Source organism: Sus scrofa, chromosome 9, assembly GCF_000003025.6.
Source record: "Sus scrofa isolate TJ Tabasco breed Duroc chromosome 9, Sscrofa11.1, whole genome shotgun sequence".
Taxonomy (NCBI): Eukaryota; Metazoa; Chordata; class Mammalia; order Artiodactyla; family Suidae; genus Sus; species Sus scrofa.
In genome coordinates, this window is record NC_010451.4 from 31,992,254 (window position 1) to 32,016,877 (window position 24,624).

General features: G+C 38.7%; 1 protein-coding gene across 1 annotated transcript in view; it reads left to right on the forward strand.

Annotated features, from left to right (window-relative positions):
- The window catches only part of ARHGAP42 (Rho GTPase activating protein 42), a 279,145-nt gene extending 271,668 nt beyond the window's left edge, over positions 1-7,477 (forward strand). The window contains exons 23-24 of the mRNA XM_021062699.1: positions 1,284-1,363; positions 1,745-7,477. Coding sequence (XP_020918358.1) covers positions 1,284-1,363; positions 1,745-1,833 — 169 coding nt within the window. The 3' untranslated portion in view covers positions 1,834-7,477. The remainder of the gene's footprint in view (positions 1-1,283; positions 1,364-1,744) is intronic.

A 24,624-nucleotide genomic window follows, 5' to 3' on the forward strand; every position in this document is an offset into this window, starting at 1 on the left:
TGCCTGTCTAGTCACATGCACAGATAGTTGAAAAGTCATCACAAATTATTTTGTGCTGTATATTTTGACACATTTAACAGTATCCATTTTTTTAGTTATATAATTATTCTGTATGTCTACCCTCATCTAGTCCCAGAAAATACTATTATGAGAACATTCACATCTGAAATATTAATAAAAATAATTGGCTTCCATTTAAAGTATAATATGAAAAATTATATCATTATAAGGATTATTATATTGTAATCATTTCTATAACTCTAGAATTTGTTTCCTTATGCACCTCTTAATTTAATTTAATGGTTCAAAGTAATAAGACAATGTTTATTGGTAGAAATCATTCCTTCTAGAAAAAAACTTGACATTTAAAAAAATCTTTAGGGGTTCCTGTTGTGGCTCAGCTGGTTAAGGACCTGACATTGTCTCTGTGAGGATGCAGGTTCAATCCCTGGTCTTGCTCAGTGGGTTAAGTTTCCAGCGTTGCCATAGGCCATGACATAGGTCACACATGCAGCTCAGATCTGGTGCGGCTGTGGTATAGGCCGGCGACTGCAGCTCCCATTTGACTCCCAGCCCGGGAACTTCCATATGCTGCAGGCATGGCCCTAAAAAGAAAAATAATAATTATTATTATTGTTAATATTTTTTTGGGGGGGAAATCTCACCTCTGATGATCTGAAGTAAAAGTGGCAAGTAAGTAAATAAAGCTTTAAGGTACCCATGAGACTCTATGTAGCTGGAAAAATAACCTATTTAGCAGGATCCCAAGAAGTGAATAATAGCATTCTTTTAGAACAGCTTATGTTGTTTGTTACAAGCCAGGTGTTACCCTTGAGGGAGTTGCCTGGAAACACAAGGAAGGCTTTGGTTGTGCTGTCAGTGTGCTCTGGTTACACAAGTGTGCTCAGTTTGTCAAATGCACTTATGCACACTTACATGTGCACGTTAATGTGTATCATGCTTCAATTATAACTAAAAACAGGTATAATTTTTTTAAGAATAGTTTTAAGGGAATTCCCACTTTGCCACAACGGGATCAGTGACGTCTCTGCAATGTTAGGACGTAGGTTAAATACCCAGCCTAGCACAGTGGGTTAAAGGGTCCAGCGTTGCTGTCACAACTCCAGGCTCGGATCTGATCACTGGCCTGGAAACTCCACATGCCACAAGACAGCCAAAAAAAAAAAAAAAAAATATATATATATATATATATATATATATATATAGTTTTTGTGATTGAGTTGAGTGTTGTGGTTTTCATAAATTGTCTTTTGTTCTTTCAGCCAAGCCAAAGCCATGTACTCCTGTAAAGCAGAGCACAGCCATGAGCTTTCCTTCCCACAGGGGGCGATATTTTCTAATGGTAAGCACACCCATTCCCTTGGCTTAGTTTATTATCATATGGAATAAAGAGTTGTGTAGCAATGAGAGTCTAAAGTTGGAGCCAGGAGACCCAGAATCACATCCAGGCCCTGCCTCTCGTATCTGTACAAGTGAACACATCAAATCCCTCTGAACACATCGGATCCCTCTGGATCCCTCATCTCCTCCCCTGTGTGTGAGAGTGTGATTGGTTGTAAAAATGAAAAAGACATTTCCAGCTTTACAGGTGCCGTGACATTGTTTTGACAGCTTGAGTGTTTGTATACAGTCTGATGTGGACTTTTAGCCATTTATGCATATAATTATTTGAAGCTAGTGTTGACTGAGTGATATTTATATATGTATTTTTTATTTTTGCCAGTGTACCCATCGGTAGAACCAGGATGGTTGAAGGCAACTTATGAAGGCAAAACAGGACTCGTGCCAGAAAATTATGTTGTCTTCCTCTAATACCATTTAGTGGATGATTGTATCTTCATGGTATCCATGGTAACAAACAATAAGTGCTATGATTTTATATGACACAGATATGGGGATCAGCCCATTAAAACGAAAAGTCAATTTCTAGCATGTTCTACACCGGCAGACTATGTAGCTCCCTATTAATGGAAAGCAAAAAAATGTTTAAATTTTTTGCCGTGTTTTTTAATTTTTTTTTTTTTTTGGCTGGCTTCTTATTTTAAAATAGCTTGCCCCCCACCTTTTTTTGGTTAAGTAACTTTCCACAGTGTCTCCTAAAAATTATAGAATCTCAAATACTATGTTAAGAGCTGTAGCCCAGAAATTTGGACACTAGAAATCTGCTTATAAGAGTTTGGAGATCTGCCCTTTATTGTCTGGTTTCTCTGAGAAATCTTGAAATTATCACTAAAAAAAAAAAAAAAAATGTAATTTAAATTGTTCATGTATTGTTAAAAATATACTGCTTAAAAATATACTGCTTTTATATATATGATTGTTTTGCTGGTCCTAAACATTTCCAGGAAATTAGGGGTTTTTTTAAACATAAGTTTTTTATTTGTTTACCAAGGAGATGATTATATTCAAAAGCAATAATGTGTATGATAGCTGCAAATGAAACCAAATTAGGTTGTACACTGATTCCACTGTAAACACTCTATTCAGCATTCCAGATATCTTATATGGGCTTGGAGCAGGGATCAGCAAACTATTTCAGTAAAGGCCTGGGAGTAAATAGTTTGTGTTTAGCAGGCTCTGTGGTCTCTGTCACACTACTCCATTCTGCCATGGTAGCAGAAAGCAGCCAGTGACAAGTAAATGTGTGTGCCTGGGTACCAGTTCAACTTCCTTTCAGGATGCTGAAATCTGAAAATTATGATTATCACGTGCCACTAAATATTAAGCTGCTTTGACTTTTAAAAATTCACTTAAAAGTATGATTTTTTAGCCAATGGGCCATACAGAAACAGGTGGCAGGCCAGATTCAGCTGGGTCATGGTTTGCTGACCCCTGGTTTAGAGGATATGTAAAACTTTTTATCACTTTGAGAATTTTTAAAATTTTATTCCATGAACATATAAGTACTGATAAATCATACGCACATACCCTCTGCTAGTAGCATGAGAGCGGCATCACAAATGTTTAATTACAATAGTAGGAAGGCGGTGTAAAAATGCAGTATCCAGGCATACAGCTTAAATTCTACTTGTAGCTCTGTAAAGGGTCTAAGCGTTTTATTGAGATCTAATTTTGACTTTTGAGAAATTCTCCTACCAGTGATAAAGATGATGCTCTTTAAGACACAGGTGGGGACCCTATGCCTTTTAAAGTCTCTGCTTAGTTGAAACGGAACCTAAACATTAAGGTACAGGATTCTTAAATTATTTCGAAACAGAGTTTGAAATTGTTTCATCGTCTTTAGCAGGGATAAAGTAATACATGATTTTCTCTTATGCCTTTCAGTTAACAGCCTTTATTAGGAATTTCATTGAATTTATGGGGCATAGAAATAGGTATTTACTACCCATTCATATCTACTGTTGATATCTGGTCGTGCATCAACCATCATTTCTATTATGTCTATTTTCGTAATTCTCATATTATTTTCATTCATATCTGCATGTGGCAAAGAGCCTGTCTTCTCAAGATTCTAAAAAGCTGGTTCTCTGCCACCTACTGCCACTGCGCTGGCCCCCTTGGCCACAGTATCTTACTTGTTATTTCCAAGTCCTTCACTGTACAGACACTCAGGTATTGACTGTAGACCATTCTTTTCCTGTGATAGCATGATCTGTAATCTCAATCTTTTCAACTCTCAATGAATGTTTCTAGAGTTAATAGGTTAAATTATACGCAGTCACATACACAGATATGCCTTGGAGCCTTTATGTTTTTAAAATTGAAAATGGAATCATGGGTTATGATTTAAAGGTAAAGAGAGTAAATAAAAGTAGGCGGAATCACAACCAGAAATAAGTATCAGTGCATTGAAATAAAGGAATGAAAAATATTTAATGTTAAAAATTAGTAATATAATGAAAAAAATCTGATAAGTTTGTCTCCTTTTTTGTTACATACTGCTGTTGAGTTTTGTACACTATAATTACGTGTTGCTAGTGCTTCTTGGTCTCTAGATTCTTTGTGGCCCTTAGTATAGTAGTTGCATTGCTGACACCCTGACTACCCTCTGCTGGAACAGAGGCAGTCTTTCTAGTGCACCGGTCCCTTAGTCTACAGCACCCTCAGTTTAAGCACCCTTGCTAGCATCTGGCATCCTACTAAATTAGAGCCTCTTAAGGCATATTGATTTTCTTTCAAAGACCAACTTGACTCCAGAAAGTGATTCAGAATCCTACTTCACTTGCTGCTGCATAAAGATATCTTAACCTTCATTTTATTTTCACACAGGCCAGAATGTTCCTGCCTCTGAGTTGTCTGTGAGCTAATTCTGCAGATGCTCAGTGAGGAATTAAAGCATTTGCTGTAGAACACATGGGCCTGAAGCCCATCTTCTTTCTCATGGTGAGGCATATGTCGTGGCAGTACTTGATATGGTCACTTTTTTGAAACAAGCTTGTTCAAATTGTGCTTTTGTTTGAAGTTCTAATCTTATAGATTTGTGAGCATGGTTCTTTTTTTTTTTTTCATATTGATTGTGTGTAGAAGTAAGTCGTGGTCATAGGCTAGAGACAGACAAAAGCTGCTTTTCCGTGGCAATGTTACCAACAGATAAGGTATTTATGAACATTGAGAAAATCAGGACATGTGCTCTAAATCGCATGGAATATTAATGACACTAGAAGGGAATGCCAGTCATCAGAAAAGGATTACATTTGAAATTGTAACAGCATTGTAATAATGAAACTTAACTTTTCAGAGATGTAGTGAAGATATGTTAGAATTGCCACGTCTACATCTTTAAACACACAACCTGGGTGCCCTAATCACTGCCGATGGTATAATCAGTAAGAATGAGATTGACGAGTCTGTCAATCATCTCATCTGTTATATGAAAATGTCAAGTACAGAACTTTTATGTACTTATCAAGTGTCTCTTTTGTTGTGCCGTAACTCTGCCAACTTGGTAGAAACAACTTGGTAGCCTTCAGTCAGGAAACAGTCTTTAAAGTTTGTGAAGTACGAGGAAGTGCCATTTCTCCTCGTTTGATGGGAGTGGTTTTACCAGTTGTGTTGGCTCTCTGGACTTGGCACTGTGAATGAGCATAACCAGGCTTCTTAACAGTGGCTCACCTGCTAGCTCTTTCAGGAATGATGAGGGTTTTTTAATGCACCTTACAATTCCAAACCATCCAGGTTCCAAAGAAGAAAAATAAAGAGACATAATGATTTTTGTTTTATTCCTATTCTGCGATAATTGACTTGACATACCAGTGGCATGCCCTCTGAAAATCCTTCACGATGTAAGGAAAATAAATCTGACGCTGCGAAGAAAGTGCCTATTAGCCTGTGAAGAAAGTACCTGTTAACCTCCTTAGCCCCAGCCTCATCTTCAGATCTGGCTGTGTCTGATGTGCAAAGGATACCATTTATATGGATGCTGGATTAGAAGAGTCCCTAAGAGCCTTTCTTCAAACAACTTCAATTTCTAGTATGCCCCCCATTATGTATCTGGGATGCCTTAATCAATATTTAGAACCCCAACTTGATTGGTACTTCATTAACCAACGCTTAGAGGCAGACCAATTTAGAAACAGATTTTGTGCTTTGGTTTTATATTTGTAGTTTGCAGCTGTTATTATGACCTAACATCCCAGGGTTGGAGTCAAAAGTCATATCTCCTGGTAAAGAAAAAAAAGGCAGAGACTTGACTCTTTACTAAAGGTTTCCCACTTAAGGTAAAATTGCTATTTACTTTTGCCTCCACCTTGGTTACCTTCCAAAATCAAACACTTCTTACAGATAAGTAGTCTGTTGAATAGTCTTCTGAAGAGTCTGATTCTTGCCTCTCTCTTGTTGATCCACAGACATAATTCAGGTATTTATCAAGGAGCCTCACATCTCCTGACCCTAGTCACTGTATCCATCCTTTGTCACAAGTATCTCCCTGCCTCCAATCTGTGAGGTAGCAACTCTTGGATAAATTCAGGCTTATGAATGACATGGACTTTTAGAGGATCAGGTAAATAAATAGGGTTTTTCACTTTTTTAGGGCAGTTGAATTCACTGTTTTGAATAAGGAATCTCAAGTAAGTTGACAGCCCTACAGCAAGCCATAGGCAGAAAAGTGATCTGCGTATTTTAGACCAAAGTTTAGAAGCTGTTGCATGACTTAAGGAGCTGAACAGGTCATCCTTTCTCTCCTTGGCACCCGGAAGAGAGAGATGTCAAGTTCAGAGGCAAAACATTACATTCTTGGTGCCACAGGGAGAAATGGAGGCTGTGTGCCACTGAAGAGTCTCAAAAGGCAGGGGCCACTTGCAGTTATTAGAGACATAAATATCCTCCATCCGCCAAGATGTTCACATTCAGGGCCACGTGAGGACCTTAAATGCTGGAGGGAGTGCTTCCTCACCTTAATTAGATGATTACCTTCTCCCCTTTGTACCACCCCTTGGCAGTGTTTCTCGTGATCTTTGTCCTTCCAAGGTTAACAGCAGCCCAACTTTGCCTTTGACCCCACTGTCTGTTAGATTAAAAGTGTGCATTGTTTTTTCTATGGCAGTGAGTTCGAGATTTCATATCTGCCTCTGTGTCTTCCATCATGATTTATTCTTAAAAGCCAAGATATCATCACACATGGAAGGCCGTGATTTCAAGAGTGTTCTCTTTGAACTCTGAGCTGAAACTTCTACAGATAAATAAGGAGTGTGGCAGGGAAGATGACTGTCTTGTTTTTTGTTTTAATTCAGAATCCTATTTATATACTGTTAAAATTTGAGGTACTATAGTTTATGTAAAAGTTGAATATTTAGATGATATATTTCAGTACTAGGAATTTGTCTGCGGCCATTAACGTAACAAATTAAGTAATAAATGTGATGAAAATGATTGTCAGTAAATTATCATATTGAATTTTTTGTTTATTTTGTAGTGTTTTTGTATTTATCTGCACTTTGTGTATATATACACACATACGTATACGAACATGTAAATAACCTCATGTTATTCCTTATCTCAATTGCCACATTATCTTTAATGTATGTTTACACTGTATTTTAAATTACTTTAAAAATAAACTATGAAACACAATTTAGTCTTGGTACTTGAAAATCCACTGTGTTAGAGGTCAACTGTCCTGGATTCATACAGAGAAAAACCAAAGTTTCAGGCACTGTAAGTGGTCATTTTGGGCGTGGCTGAGTGGAAAATCGAAGCAGAATTGGTCATCTTTTCCTGACAAATGGACCTTTTTTCAAGAAATTGGCATTATGAAAGATCAAGAAAATTTTAATGTTGGTACGTCTTAATAATGCAGATGTCAACAGGAAAGAAAAGCAAACAGACCATAAACAAATGATCAAGAACACAGATTTTTTGGCTTACCTGAAAATAAAAGTCTACAAAAGTTTACAGGTATGTTCTGGAAGAAGTATCAGCATACAGATAATCCGCTTAGACTTTTTTGGTCACTGTTTGACTACTAAATAAAATTTTGCTTGTCCTCATCAAAAAAGAGAATCATCTATTTATTTTGTGCTACTCAATGGATAATTAGAGTGTAACTACCCTTGCCTGCCATGTTAGTAATGGCCCTTGGACACATACCTGTCTTCCTCAGATGGATTATACCTTTCTTCTAGTGTCACAGGAGAAGCAATTAATTCATGGCAAAGACTTTTCATGAGATGAAAAGGTAATGTAATGTGAATAAATTCAGTATGATTAAGCAGGAAAATACTGTTAGAATAGGAACTAGATAAAGATCACTGTGGCTCAGCTACTGTTTGAGAATGTTGGATTAGAAGGGACTGACCTAGATGGAATCCCTTATAACTGATATTTTAGAAATTATAAAAACAAAACTAGCTGTTAATAAACAAAAGCTGGAATGATTGGAGCAGCAAAATAAGTCATGTAACATTGGAATATTGGATTATAAACCAAAGTGTAAATATCCATGAATCCACACTGATCTAAGGAAATGGCAATAAAGTTCATTTATATAAATAAATGTAAAATAGGAGAGAAGAGGCAAATATTCTTTAGAGAAGAATTCAAATAACAATTGGAATGTTATTGCTCTTCCCTCTAGGGATTAGCGTTTAACTCTTCCCCACTTGAGGATGGGCTAGACTTAGTGACTAGCTTCCAAAAACAAAAAAAAAAAGCAGTTTGGAAAAGCTCATGTATCTTTACAGAAGAAAAGCCTGGCAGACAGGATCTTAACCAAGTGATAAAAGTTAACGTCATCAGTGATACCACGTGATTATCTTGTAACTCATACTATGACGTGATGAGAAAAGTACAAAACCTATTCCAGTCTAATCATAAGAATAACATTAGAATCATCCAGATAGGGCATATCATACAGGATAGATACTAGGCCAGTACATCTCAAGATTATCAAGGTTATGCAAAATAAAATACTGAGAAACTGCCACAGGTTAGAGGAGACTTGGACACTGGACAACTAGATGCAGTGCGGACCCTGGATTAGATCCTGGAAAAAAAATGGTGGTGTCCAAGTAAAGGCTAAACTACACTTAACAATGAAAAAAAATTAAAAGAGTATCAAAAAGTAGCCACAATAGTGATATGAACTGGGGACACCTGATTTCCTTTTTGGAATTTAAGTTACTTTTATTTGAGATAAGCACTTTACTTCTTTCCCTACTAAATTGGGGTCTGTGCGTGAGACACTTCACCTATTCCTCGCTTAGACACTAGCTTAGAGCTTGGTCTACAGTAGGATCAGCCCCTTTCATTAAATGAATGGATTCATTAACAAATGAACAATCGTATAAACACTTTTTTTGGCCATGCCCATGATTAACAAAAGTCCCCAGGCCAGGAATCAGACCTGAGCCACAGCCACCTAGCAGGGACAATGCCGAGTCCTTAACTGCTAGTTCACCAGGAAACTCCTAAACACAGAATTTAGAGAATGCAGTTGTAGGCTTGTGTTGTTTTTGTGTCTGTGTCTCCTTGCCCAGGAATCTTGGAATCCATTTTTAACATCCTGTGAACGAATGATTCCACCCTGCAGTTATTTATATATTGATGAAAAAAACATCCCCCCTGCCATGAACACTGTGTGTTCTTAAAGACAGAGATGATGCAAAGTTTGCTCTTTTCACTGCCAGACCTCTCAGTACTTGGATTAAACCAGATGATTTGGGGGTGATGATGAAGAACTCAATTTTCTCAACCATTAAATACAAAATAACCCCAAATTTTGAAAATTAAGCTATATTAAACTTACAGTTGAATTTCTTGGGCCAAAGAAGTCGAGTTCTTAAAACTGAAATTTTGCACAGCCAAAAATCAAGAAGCAACTCTTTTCCTGAATTTCCTATACAGCAGTTCTTGCTATTTAAAAAAAAAAAAAAAAAAAGGTATGGATGGCAACATTTGAAACCTCTCCATAATGGGTACTCTTGGAAATACAAATCCCAGAAGCACTGATTGAATACTTACGGATGCTATTTCTGGGTGTTTAGGTTCAGTGAGTCAAGCATGGTATTCAGCAGGACTCTGCTTGTTGACTGAAATAAGTCATCTGAAACATACTACCTTTCCAAATTACCAGGAGCAAGTCTATTAAAAACAATTCCCTGGGTCAGCCTGGGCTCGAGAAAGAAAAATAACATACATCTTCCAATACTTATCATGAATTTTGACAGTCTCTAAGTTACATATCTACAGACAAGCAGATTTTTCACTGAATGAATAAGTGGTAAGCTGCCTTATCAATTACAGTCCAAAGGACTCGCAAACATTTTTGGAGCAACTAAAGCAGTATCATTTCTTCAAACAAATTTATGTGCAATATGTTAAACTAATATGAGCCAAGCTGCTCTTGTATGCATCTGCATGGGTGTTAGAGAATGCCTTACCTTCCCCCATCCAGGCCCACAGCTTCTGGCATCTTCTAGAACCCTTAGGGCTTTTCAGAGCAAGGTTTGGAAATGACTTGGTCTAAATCTCTCATTCTGCTAATTAGAAAATTGAGGGCTATGTCAACATTTTCAGCAGAATCCCGCTATTTCTGCTGTGATCCGATCATTAACTTTTTAGATGTTTGGGAAGTGTAACTTCTCAACTGCTTTGAAAAGTCTAACTTTATCTGGAAAGGATATCTTCTGATGAAGAATGTCGTCCCTGCTTTGTACACATGGAACAGAAAGGCAAAATGTAATATTTAGCCAGTATTGACAATTAAAAAAGGAAGAAAATTATTTTTCTTTTTGGTGTGTGAAATTCTTGAAAATTAGGTATAAACTATCCAGCCCAGTGCCTTGTACCTAGTAGATATTACTGGATAAAAATTATTTTTAGAGATTTTTGGTGGTGGTAATAGATTTTGCAACTCTGATGTAAATGGCAAAAGAACCAGTGAAACCTTAAACTGCAATAAGAGAAGTTAAATAATGGCTCCAAAAACGGTACACACAGCCACAAATCTTTGATCTCCTTTACATCATCACACAAACTTCTGGACATAGCTATTTGATGCCTTAGAAAGAAAACTGAAACTGAAAGGTTATTTTCTCTGACTTAGCCAAGGTCACGTAGTTGGTAGTGGCAAAGCTTGGACCGAAGTCCACGTGTCCTGCTTTGAAATCCAGTACTCTTTCCAATGAACCACACTTTTGCTACACCAAGTGGAGTGTGGTAAAGCTCTACATACTACCACCCTTGAAAGAGGTCTTTGGCAAACTCAACCTTATCCAGAAGAAAGATGAAGATGGCAAAGAGATTCAAGCCCTATCCTATGAAAAATTATTTAGAGCAGAGTGTTGCTACTCCACGTGTGACCTTTAGACCATCCAAAAGCTGTTAAGAAATGCAGAATCTGGATTTCTAGTTATGGCTCAGTGAGTTAAGGATCCAGTGTTGTCTCTGTGAGGATGCGGGTTTGATCCCTGGCCTTGCTCAGTGGGTCAAGGGTCCACATTGCTGAAAGCTGTGGTGTAGGTCACAGATACAGCTTAGATCTGGTGTTGCCGTGACATAGGCCTCTGCTGCAGTTCCAATTCAATTCCTAGCCCAGGGAACTGCCACATGCCTCAGATGTGGCCATAAAAAGAAGAAAAAAAAAAAAAAGAATTAGAAATCCACATTTTAACGGGATCACGAGATGATTTGTATGAAGAATGCAGTTTGAAAAGCAGAGGTTTAATGGAACTCTGAGTGGGGCCTTTGAAGAGATCTAAGGGCAAAAACAGACAGGACTTATGTCTTATTATTTCCAAGGCCAAAGATATGACCCTTTGGAAGAAGTCAAAAAAAAAAAAGTTTAAAAAAAAAAAATTGTCACTAGGCCTCCCAAAAATAGAACTCACCAAAGAGCTTTCCATCATAGTGTATAAATGTGTCTGGATAACTCACCATTTTTCAGGAATTCACAGAGGAAATAGAAAAATTAAATGGGAATTTAGACACATCTCAAAAGCAATAGGAGCTATGCAAGTCATGGAAATCCTGAGTGATTGGATGTTAATTCTTCCTTTCAAGAGGACCATGGTTTATTGGGGTAACAAACAAAAGTCAATGAAATATATTGTGAAGAGTTAAGTATTGGGTGCTATAGGAGCACAAAGAAAAGGTGCTATTCTGAATCCAGGAGATGGCAAAAGTGATGGAGAAGAGTATAGATTGGATACAGAGAAAGAAGTGTGGATGATTGTACCTGCATGGGTGATGTCTTCATCCAACCAAGTCTGACTGAACTGAGAAGCTGCTCTGTAATCAGGTGGGACTTCCCTTGCACAGAGCAAGGGTCTCATAGATGGGGTGGGGGATGGAATAGAATGAGGGATGGGAAAAAGGGCCGGGTTGAGCTCCATTTGTTCCTTTTTTAATTTTGTGGGGTTTATTTATTTATTTATTTATTTTGTCTTTTTGTCTTTTTCTAGGGCCATACCCATGGCATATGAAGGGTCCCAGGCTAAGGGTCTAATCGGAGCTGTAGCTGCTGGCCTACGCCAGAGCCACAGCAATGCAGGATCTGAGCTGCTTCTGCAACCTACACCACAGCTGACGGCAATGCCAGATCCTTAACCCACTGAGCAAGGCCAGGGATCAAACCCGCAACCTCATGATTCCTAGTCAGATTTGTTAACCACTGAGCCACAACAGGAACTCCTGTTTATTTTTTAAAGTGTTATTAGAATATAGTTGACTTACAAAGTTGTGTTAGTTTCAGGTGTACAGCAAAGTAAATCAGTTATACATACACATATATCTATTCCTTTTCAAATTCTTTTCCCATGTAGGTTACCACACAGTACTGAGTAAATTTCCCTGTGCTATAAAGTAGGTCCCCATTACTCATCTGTTCTATATAGAGTAGTGTGTATATAGCAATCCCAATCCCCTAATTTATCCCTCCCCACCCACTTTTCCCCTTTGGTAAGTATGTTTCTGCTTTATAAATTCCATTTTATCATTTCTATTAGATTCCACATGTTAGTGATCTCATATAATATTTGTCTTTCTCTGCCTGACTTCACTTACTATGATAATCTCTACGTCTATCCATGTTGCTGCAAATGGCATCATTTCATGCTTTTTATGGCTGAATAATATTCCATTGTATATATGTACCACATCTTTTTTTATCCAAACTTCTGTTGATGGAGATTTAGATTGCTTCCATGTGTGGGCTATTGTAAAGAGTGCTGCAGTGAACATTGGGGTGCATATATCTTTTAGAATTATGGTTTCCCCCAGATAGATTGCTGGGTCATATGGTAGTGATATATTTAGTTTCTTAAGGAACCTCCATACTCTTCTCCAGAGTTTTTGTACCAGTTTACATTCCCACCAACAATATAGGAAGGTTGCCTTTTCTCCACTCCCTCTCCAGTATTTATTGTTTGGGTTTCTTGATAATGGCCTCCATTTGTTCTAATCTCATGTCTTCTTCCTTTCAATTAATACAACACCAAGCATGGTTCTAGTGCTCACCATTTTGAAAAAACTAGATAATTCTCAAGGAGTTCCTAGCTCCATGAGAAAGACAGTCATATGAATTAAAAACAACAGTACAGAGGAGGTGAGTGTGATAGAGGCACAAATTGTGAAAGGAGTAACAATAATCCAAGAGTGTAGAAGCGAAAGGAAGGCAGAGGAGGTCAGTGAAGGTTTTACATATGAAAAAATATGTCCTAAGTAGACCTTAAAGGATGAAACATCAACAGGGAAGAAAGGGAGCAAAGGCCCAGAGACTTCAAGCTGAGTGGGGTTTCTTAGGGGTTAATGATAGTTCTATGCAGCAGGACCATCGACTGCTTACACTTATGTATTGGCATGAGACTGAGGAAGGATAGGATGAGGTAAAAACCAGCAGGGTTGGTTGCAAGTGGGCCAGTCTGAGGAGTTAGGGGGATTTAGGGAAAATAATGTAAGCACATTTACCTTTAGGACGACTGGAATGGAGAGTGAGTGTGTGGATTGGGGCCTGCAGAAGTTGGGCTGAGGAGGCAATGTTGCATCAACCCTAGAAAAGACAAACAGGGGCAGACCAAGGAAATGATTCATTCCAGAGGTCGAAGTGACATGACATGACCATTGTTTTGAATGAGTAATTTAGGGGATTCAAGTGTGGCTCAGATGTCTGTAGGGGACTGGGGAAGGATCAGCAATATGGGCAATAGCCAAAGTTATCAAGACTGAAAGAAGAGGCACTAGGCACAGTGAGTGGTTGGGACTGGTGAGTAGACTGGGTGACATAGATGCACCTGACCTGAGTCATTCTTCCTCTGAGAAGCCCTGTAAGCACTGACTAGCAGCAATACTTAGTGATTGTTTAATGCTGCCCATAAAATCAGGAGCTTCAAACTGGGTTTTAAGGATGGGATTCAGGGGGTGATGGCTGTGAATTCCATAGTTTGTCTGTATAGGCATGATTTTACCCTCAGATGAAGGGCCCGTAGATACGATGGATCGATCAGTCTTTCAAATTTCAACCCCACAGTTGATACCCCACTCCTCCCCAATAGCCAAGTGGCTGCTGTGTACATAGTAGCTAAAACTTGTGGCCAGAGTGTCAGAACCAAGGGTTGGTTCTGTGAAGGCTGGGAGTGGAGTTTAACTTGAGGACAGCTTGACCTAAGGAATGAGGCTCAGCTGACTAAGCTAAAAGCTCAGGCCAGCCTACTCTTGTGCCTACATGATGAGGAAATACTCAGAGACACCTCCACATGTATCAAGGGGCAAGTCATAACCAGGGGCCAATGGGAGTTGCAGAGTGTTTGGACCCCAGTCGTCAGTGTCTTGCCTGGCGCCAAGTTATGACCTGGAAGCCGCTGAGATAGCCATTCTTCTGCTTTGTGAATGAACTCAGAAGATCCATGTGCTGGGAAGAATTTTCTGGGCATTGCAGAACAAAAGGGCTATGTCATTCTCTCCCCCATGATGGGCCTCTGGAGGACTTCAGGGGCAGGCCAGTCTTTGCTCTGCCCTGGGCTTGTTGAGTGGCACAAAGCACAACACTTAGGGGTTGTAGAGTGGTTGAAACTGCTGGAGGTGGTAGAGCTATGGCTTTGCTACTAGAGTTACTGCTGGATTTTTATTTCATTTCGAGTTTTGTCATAACAATGTTTATGCCATGTGGTTTTGACGGATTAGCCTTTTCCCCCTGATGTATGTTAAAAAAAATACATAGCTGTAAGTTCTGTTTAGATGAGAGACATTGCTGTAAAGAAACCAAATGCCTTGCATAATGGAAGCTTTAAAAGATTGACTTTTCTTAATGATTATGAAACTCAATTAATGAAAACAGTGGGAATTGCTTAAGGGCAGCTTCTTCTACCTTTTGCCTGTTAACAATTGTGGGGGTGGGGAAAAGAAGAGTCAGAAGGAATCAAAACTCCAAATTATGCTTGGTGAGCCTGGTAGGTGGTCTTCAAGAAGTGGCCGTCTTCACCACTCATCCCTTCCTTCCCAGTAAATGCCGGCCTCTCCGCCCGTTAAGAATCTGGAAAAGAATGGATGTGTATACGTGTATAATTGAATCACTGAGCTGTACAGCAGAAATTATTACAACAATGTAAATCAACTCTACTTCAATAAAGCTTAAAAAAATGAAAGATAAAAAGGAAAAGAATTGGAGTATTCATCCTCTTCCTGAACCTGGGCTGGACTGTGACTTGCCTTGACTAGTGGCATGTGGTAGAAGTGTTGTGCCCACTCTGGGCCAGCGGAGGAACCAGGCACTCACCCTTCTATGAAGCTGGGAGTAATATAATAAATTATTTGAGGTCAAGGGAGAGAAAGGGACAGGTCCTGATGTGGAGCAGTGCCACCATGTGTTCTAGCCCTGTGGCCAACTACGCGTGGCCCCAGACAACTGCTGTGAACAGAGGAAGGCACCTGCCCAAGTCTGACACATAAAATCCAGAAAAATAGTGACTTATTTCAAGACACCAAATTTTGGCACAGTCTACATAATGATAGATAATTGAGCAGTAGTTATGGGGCCATAGCATTAGAAATCCCAGAGCTCCTCTGCTTTGCAGCTGAGTATGGTAAACATGGTCAGTGTTTCCCAGTGCTCTCAATCTTCTCCTCTCTCTCACAATAATAGGAACCCCCATTTTTAGCCACTGACATAGCAGTTCAAAATAAAGATTACATTTCCTAGCCTCCTTTGGTGTTTGTGGCCATGTGACTAAGTTCCAACAAAGGGGATAAGAAAGTAAATCATTACATTTCCTGTTGGTTCTTAAAGCTAGGAGGCAATCTCTTCTTTGCCTTGTTCCTCCATTCTGCGGCTTAGAAAGTGAGTGATTTTGTTCCACACAGAAACGTGCACTCCTTAGGTTTGATGGAGCAACGAGATAGAAGTCTGGGTCTCGCGCATGATGTCATGGAGTGGAACCGCCATTCTGGATCTTCTGTCTGTTACATCAAAGATAAACTTGCCAAGGTGGAGGGGGAGGGAGTGGGGTGGATGGGGAGCTTGGGGTTAATAGATGCAGACTATTGCCTTTGGAATAGATTAGCAATGATATCCTGCTGTGTAGCACTGGGAACTATGTCTAGTCACTTATGATGGAGCATGATAATGTGATAAAAAAGAATGTATACATGTATGTGTAACTGGGTCACCATGCTGTACAGTAGAAAAAAAAAAGTAATGGGGAAATAAAAAAAGAAAAGATAAACTTCTCTTTTGTTCAAAACCTCTGTTCTCTGTTGCATGTGTCTGCATGTGTATGCTAACACATTTTGTTTCTGCACTCCTACAGATCTTGGAAGCTGCAATGCCAGGAGGAAGGACACAGGGCCGTATACCCCAGGGGCTTCCCTGGTAGCTTTCCATGAAGTTAGAGTGGTGCTGAAAGAGTAACTGGAAGTAGGAATGACTGGCTACTTAGCTTGGGAAGTTAGTACACAGCAAGTATAACTCTCACAGGTGAAGAAAAGCTGTGCCCTCCAGTTGAGTATATATGGCTTCTACGTGTGCTAAGTTCAGGACATGGACTCTGGCTCTTATCCCACTCAAGAGTGTGCATAGTAACCTGAATTATGGTTTCATCAAAGCATATAATACCTGGGTTGCATCAGTCCATTACCTCTCTGTGGTCCACTAGACTGTGAGCTCCAGAAAACCATATTCTATGGCCCCAGGAAGAGCTCTGTGTAAGGTGCTGCCCCAAATCCGATCTTCCTCCTTTTTAAAAGAAACTTAGATTTCCTTTAAGTTTGTCCAGTTGGAAAACTGTATTTCCTAACTTCTTGGCAATATGAAGACTATCTGATACAGTTTCTGCCACTGAGATGTAAGTGAAAGTTGTAAATGGGAAATTTCATTTTTTTGGTAATAAGTGCTACCGCCTTCTTCCTTGCGATTTCTCTTCTTACTCCTCCTGCCTGGAGAATGGATGGGAGCCTGGAGGCGGAGCGATTATTTTAGTGCCATTAAAGTGAAAACAAGGAAGAGCCTGCGACAGTTTATATCATCCTGGAGTATAACGCCAAATTGTACCGTCTTGTGAAGGAGAAACCCATATTTGGTTAAGCACTCTAGTAGAGTTTTAGTTGCAATTGGCCAAGTGAAATACCTTCCTCCTCGTTTTACTAAACCAAACCATTTGCAGAACTAAAGAATATCAATCATAAAATGCCACATTTAACAACATGCTTGCTAAGTACTGTTCATTTCACATGTGTCTTTCAAGGAACAAGAAACGCTGATATAGAGTGGTCTATGTGAGATATGACTCACTGACACAGTGTATGGTTTATAAATGTACCCTTCGCTGAGTCATGCATCTTCCCATTTATATGCTGAATGGCTGGAATCACCAATATGATCATATAGTAGAGATTTGTAAACTCTTTAACCTTAAAAATGAATGTTTTGTTAATAATGAGTGTGGTCATGATTCCCTAAGAATATGACAAATCTTATTCCATAAGAATATAACTCTAAAAGTTACGTGTTGCAGCAAATAGCCCATAGCAACACTCTTCATCTAGATACAGTGTATTCCATATAATAAATGCTTACCCTGTATCCATCTCTCAATATTCACTTTCCAGAGGGCTGCTCTACTTCAGAGGGAAAAAATGAACTTATAGACAGAAAGTCCAAGAAAAGGCTGGAGTCAGAAAAGATAGACATGTGGGAAGACAGAGATGAGGGAAAAGGAAGAGAACATTTAGGGGTATTTGAGTGACAGAGATGGCAGGCTTTGAACAGGGGATGCTGCCACTTATGGCCAGATATTGTTGTAAAATGTTGATCACACGTGGAGTCTTAGGATGAACAGGAGACCTTTTAAGTGACAATGTGAGTGAGGGTCATGGAGGGGGTCTGCATCCCTACGTCCCAGTTGCCAACCCCGCATTTCTCTTTGCAATTTAACAAAGCCCCAGTTTACTAGTTGTCAAGGAAAACATAATTCCTCTTTAGCATTACATAACATTTCAGCTTGCTAATTTCTAAGTATAAATTATATTTTAGTACATGTGTTTATTCTTGTGGACATTTGGTTCTTATTGCTTCATTGGTCATGAGGAACGGTTTAATGGAGATGAGGCTGGGCTTGGGGTCAGAAAAAACTGGTTGGAATCCTTGTCAAGCCATGAACTTTGTCGTAAAATTTTGTGCAATCTTATCTGTAAGCCTCAGTTTCAGAAAAAATACAGATAATATCTATCATATATTTTGTTATGAAACTTTTGTAGAAGAGTGTACTTCTCCCACAGTATTCCCCAGCAAAATTGAAGAGATACAAGACAGAATCATCTGCCAGGATTGTGGTCAAGATAACACGGGTTAGTGTGGGTCTTACGCTACAGTGCCCACCAGTTCCGGCAGGTAATATAAAAGTGCAGCGTGAGCCGTGTAAGACTGTGATGATGGAGAGGATGTTCTCCCTAAAAGGCGCAGACCTATTAAGCTCCACCTGATTGTTGCCATGCAAAAATGTAGGCTTAGAATTTCTGGTTTTTTAAGAGATGCCTAAATCTGGGTGTTCGTGGGTAATCTCTCGCTTTCAAAATGCTGGCACATATTTCAGAGTATTAAATGATTTGTTGGACAAAACAACACTATCTTGAATGTAGCTTAATGGGATAATTTGGTGATCTTTGGGTTCAGTACATTTAGGGGAAGATTTTAGTTTTTCTTTTCTTCTGGCTAAAGGATAGGTCTTCTTGGATGAGGAAACTTACAAATATCATTAACACTGCTTCCTCATCTGCATTAAAAGTAAACAAACAGACCCCATTAAAAAAAAAAAAGTCTACTTGGCTGAGTTGAGTGCAGGCAGCTGCTCACAAATAGGAGAGCTCAGCAGAATCTAAACGTGTTGAGGAAAAGTTGCATTGTTTCACTGGAACAATGAGTGGTCAGAGGAAATACTGGCTTTGTGTGCAAAGCGAGGATGATACCAGGAAGTGGCCCTGAACATGAACATTTCGAAAGGTCGTCTGAAACAGACTTATTGGGGTCTCAGAAAAAAACGTTGAATTTTTTACCCAATATCCAACACCTTTTAGTCTGAGATCCTCAGACTCAAAGACTGGTTAAGAGAAATCAGAGTCAGTATCATCAGGTCTTTGTGAGTGTGAAGCACATTTCACTGACATCTTATTGCCTGAACATTTTCATCCTTACCTCTGTTTTTTGTTCTCAGGGGGATGGAAGCGTTGTCTCTGCAGCTTCTTTGTTTGGCGACAGAGGCCACATACTAATGCTGAGGTAGGATTTGGCAAAATGCTTCTTCTAAGTCTATTGGAATCAACTCTTTGAAAATAAAAAATTCCTCATTTTACAAAATTGCTTGTTTCTGAGTAAGACTGGAGCAGTTATGGAATAGACAGTAGCCACTGCAAAAGGAAGGACCTGTCTTACTGGAGGCTGATTCTGTTTAGGCCCTATGCTAGTCTACTTTTTTCAGTAATTTCATTCCAGGTGTGTAGATTTCAGGAACCCCTTGACTCGTGAGAAGATGCTCCATAAGCTCTTTCTTTTTTTCTTTTCCTTCCTTCTTTCCTTCCCTCCCCTTCCTTCCCCCACTCCCCGACTCCGTCTCCTCCCCCTTCCTTCCCTTCCTTCTTTCTTTTTTTCTCTCTTTTTAGGGCTGTACCTGTGGCATATGGAAGTTCCTGGGCTAGGAGTTGAATAGGAGCTACAGCTGCAGGCCTGTGCCACAGCCACATTAACACTGGATCCAAGCGGCGTCTGTGATCTATACCATAGATTGTAGCAATGCTGGAGTCTTAACCCACTGAGCCAGGCCAGGGATCCAACCCGAATCTTCATGGACACTATTATAAACCTGCTGAGCCACAATGAGAACTTCCTTATTTCTTTCTTTATGCAATGATAGTTGAACGGCTCAATATTAAGAAAAAAAAAATAAAAGAACTTTCTGTTCTCTGGATAAGGCCTTCAATAAGGACTACATTTTTATAGAATCCTCTTGCTTGAAGTTTTTTCCATCTTGTGAGTATCACACTGTATTGATGGTTTTACTCTGTGTCAGTGTATTACCCTACAGGGGGCAGAGAGATTGTGGTTAGACTCTGAAGTTTCACTTTCTTTATTTGAATCTTGATTTTTTAAACCTTAATATTCCAACTTGTAGCATGGGACACTAATAAGATACATAATAGATTATGAGTATTACATGAAATTCTCCTCAATAAATAGTAGCTATTATTATTATTATTAATTGTTTCTTCTATCAATCCTAGAAAAAGGTATTACCCAACTTTATAGATGTAGAATTACAGATATAGATTGACTTAAAAATGCATTACAAGATATAAATGTAATAGGTATGCATTCTCAGGTATAGGATCAAAAACAACAACTAAATAAGAACCTTTCATGTTACTAGCATTGCTAGGTGGGATGGCAAAGAGGAATAAACATAGTTTTAAACACCAGACTTTCCAAACCTTTTTTTTTTTTAATAGTAGAGGAAAACAACATTTCTAGGTATGCTTGGTCAAAGCTTTTCATATTGCTTTATAAAAATTTTAGAAAAAAACTTAAATTTAAAAATGAGACCTCTGTAGTAGACAGCCTGACTGGTGGCCACTGTCTACAAATGTTAAGAATAGAGAATTCTTATTGTTCTCCAAACTGAACTAGCTCTAAAAAAGAAGAGGTTATTCTAACTTTAAGCAAATACAGAGCTAAAAGAGGGGAGGAAACTGGACCAGGAAGGAGGACGAGACCATATTTCCTTCCCAAGCTCAGCTAGTTACCATTGGATGAGGCATAATATCCCTTGGAGTTTTATTTTCTGTTCTTACAAAATCTAGTGGTAATAAATGGTTGCTTTCTATCATGGATGCTTTCCCAGATGAGATAATGCACATAAAACAGTGATTGTGGAAGCTTTTCAAGTGTTAGAAGTCAATCCAAATATGAAGAATTAATAATATTTCACCTGAAGCTTAAAATAAAGAAAGCATGCTAAATTAAAGTTTTATTCTAATGGTATAAGATTCCATAGACATTATTTAGGGGCATAGGTTGAATTACTACTTCAGTTTCACTTTAAGATTTAATGCCAGAAATTCCCATTGTGGCTCGGTGGTAATGAGTCTGACTGGTATCTATGAGGATGCAAGTTCAATCCCTGGCCTCATTCAGTATGTTAAGGATCCAGCATTGCCGTGAGCTGTGGTGTAGATCACAGGCATGGCCCAGAGCCTGCTTTGTTGTGACTTAGGCCAGCAGCTGTAGCCCCAATTTGACTAGCCCGGGAACCTCCATATGCCACAGGTATGGCCCTAAAAAAAAAAAAAAAAAAAGAAAGAAAAAAGAAAGGAAAAAGATTTAATGCCTTTTTTTTTTTTTAAGTTTCTGATGCTTTAAACCTCAAAGATGTCTGAGCCTTGTTAAGAATGAAACAATAATCCTATAGGGAATATAATGTTAACAGGTAAGTAAAAAAAAAAAATAGTATGAGGTAGGAAGGAATATCTTCAAATACTTGGATTTTAAATTTCTTTAAATTTATAAAATTCTTACCCAAGACAAGAATCTTATTTACTAAAACTTTTCCATAGAACATAATAGGTATGCCATGTGGTATTTTAACAAAGAGCCAGTGATGTTTAGAAGAAAAGCTGACTCAAGAGTGTTTGCCTTCTGGTACTCAGCAAACCTCTCTAGAGTTCCTTCATCTTCTGTGTCAACTTTCTGTGGCTGCCATGGTGAAAAAGGCCTTCCTAGGATGGTGAGATGGTTTCTTACTAAAAGGATTAGGAAAATCATCATAGGAAAGGAGGTTTTGATTTAAACCTTCAAGGATAAAAAAAGACTTAAAAGACAGTTAGCAGAGTGGGAGGAAACACACTAAATGTCAGTGGTAAAGAATAGAATAACAATGTATTCTGACACTCAGAGGAGATTGCTGTTATTGAGTTCATTGTTCTTATTTCCCTTTACTTTATTTATTTATTTATTTATTTATTTATTTATTTATTTATTTATTTTTAGGGCCGCACCCATGGCATATGGAAGTTCCCTGCTAAAGGTCCAATTGGAGCTATACCTGCTGGCCACAGCCATAGCAACAGGATCTAAGCCATGTCTGCGATCTACGCCACAGCTCACGACAATCCTGGATCCCCCACCCACGGAGCAAGGGCAGGGATCAAACCGCATCCTCATGGATACCAGTTGGATTCATTTCTGCTTCACCACAATCGGGACTCCTCCCTTTACTTGTTTTAAACTTAAGAATTATACTTAATTTAGTATGTCTTCTTTGTACAATTTGCTAGGCTAAAACTCTCTCCTATGTAGCAGAATCTTAAGTATTACCTGAATTAACATACTCTTAAAAGGCATATTTCTAATTGAGGCACATCTTTTTTATCTTTAAGAATGAAAAAAATCAAAGCACACCAAAAGCTCCGGGGATAGACAGAGCAGGTGCTGGCTGGGCCTATGGAACTCTGAGCTGAGTCCTGATTCACTCTGAACTATACTTGGTCTCTCCCGAAACCAACTCATAATATGCAAGAGTGAAAAAACAAGGTTTGACTTTCATTTCTTTTGAAACTTCTTAAAGTTCTTTTCTTGAAGGGCAAAGAGGAATGGTCTTGGTCCTTTTTTGCCCTGATGCCTGTTATTTGTAAGATGTTTGAACACTTCCATGAATTGTGGACTCTTAAGACATTTATGGCTTCACTTATTTCTCCAGATCTCAACCAAACACCTAAGAAATAAATACACATCTGTGTAGAACTGTTATCAGGGCTCACGTATGCAACAGTTTAAGTCTCGTCAGAAAATATTTGCATCTTCTCTCATAGCTATAACTGGAGAGATATTAGACCCTAACTACTCTCAAACTATTTCTAGCCATAGTCACACTCATCTATAGAAAATAGAATCCTTTCAAAAATACCTTTTTATTAACCTAAGTTCCAGCACCTCACTGCTCAAAAAGCCTCTCCCCAAGAGGCTTGTGCTTGATAACAGAAATCACACCATTTTCTATGGATAAGCCATGTTCTCTTTTCTGAGGCAGGTGTCACAGGAAGGTGTATTCTTTTATTTATTTACTTCTTAGATTATTGATCAATCAGCTACTCTCTAATGAGGCAGTTCTCTACGAGTGTGCAGGGACTGAGTGTGGACAGGTACAGGTATGCAGCAAATTACTGGATAGGGAGAGGCTGTAACTCAGGGCTGACTGAGTTCACAAGGACCCCGTAGACATATAGAAGTTGCCCTAAGGAAGACAGGGAAAACCTAAGAGCAATTATGAGTGCAAAAAAGAGAAATCTCTACTTTCCCAATTATCTCTGGGATCACTTCTGAGTCTTTGGATGCATTTTATAAATGTGTTCCTTAATTCGTTAGCAATAGTATAAAATTAGCTAGCTTTCAATTGTATTTACAGTAACTACCTAAAAAGCCCAGCTAACCCAGAGCCACCTCCTTTGCCAAAGTTCACATTGTACTTTTGATATAAACACACAAAGATTCATGGGAATGCTCATTGACCTTCAGAGCTAGAACACAGAGGAGTTTTAAAAGTACTGTACATAGGAAGCTGAAACCTTTGTTAACATAATTGAGAAGCTGATTTGTTACATTTTCTTTCAATTGCTGTTCCTGGCAGTGAATTGAATATGACCTTATAAGGAATCACAATCTGCTATGGAATTAACCCACATCTCTCCACCTCCCTCTGACTCCCCCCCCCGCCCCACTAGTATGTGTTCACTCTTTCTCTCTCTTTCTTTGCGTAAGCGGCCCTCATAAAGTGAGTTGATGCTCTGTTGATATACTTTAATTTAGGTTCCTCAGATGTTGAAATTTTTATTTGGAAAAGAAACATAAAAATAAGTCACAATAGCAACAACAGGATTTTAAGAAAGAATTAGCTATGAAATAATTCCTAAATGAAATGCCGTTGCAGATGATTGTGGGGACAAGATTTATTTACTGTGGCATTTCCCATGTGATATTACGGTTTAATTTTTTTTTTGAAGTTATGTTTTCTCTTTCAGTAGTCTGTTCTATTCTTCTTATTTATTTAACATCTTTTTAATGACACTGTCAAACCATGGTAGTTTCCCTACTTAAAGATAAATGTCTTACGGCCCTCCTTTCTTGCTAAATTCACTCCACTGTTCTTATAACATGAAGTTCTCTAATAGACATGCTTTTCGTGAAAGAGCTTTCTCAGTACCCTTGTTCTCCAAAGATTTTTTCTGAAGAAAGTTTTCAACTGTTAAAAGTTTCATGCTGTAATTTTGACTTGTGATGTCCTTTTTGGCCAAGCTCTCCAACCCTAACGGATCCAGCTCCGGATTAGGTTCCTTTGGGCTACATACACTAGCTTCTCTATCTTCTGTGACCTCTGACACTAGAATTGAAGCTTATGATTTAAGATTTACATATGTCTTAAATTTCTTGAATTTTTGTCATGTATGCAATATTCTTCAGCTCTAATTAAAGACCATGATTTGATTGTCAGTGGACATTGCCTTCTGCTTAGATAACCCTCTAAATTTTTGAATGGCATGTGATACGACCCTGATGTATGTTGGTTAATGCCTTGGGAACAGTGAGGGACATTCCTCCTTGTCATTTTTCACGTCTTTAATTGATCTGAAGAAATGTTTTCTATTTCATTCCCCCTAGTCATTTTAAGCCAATTT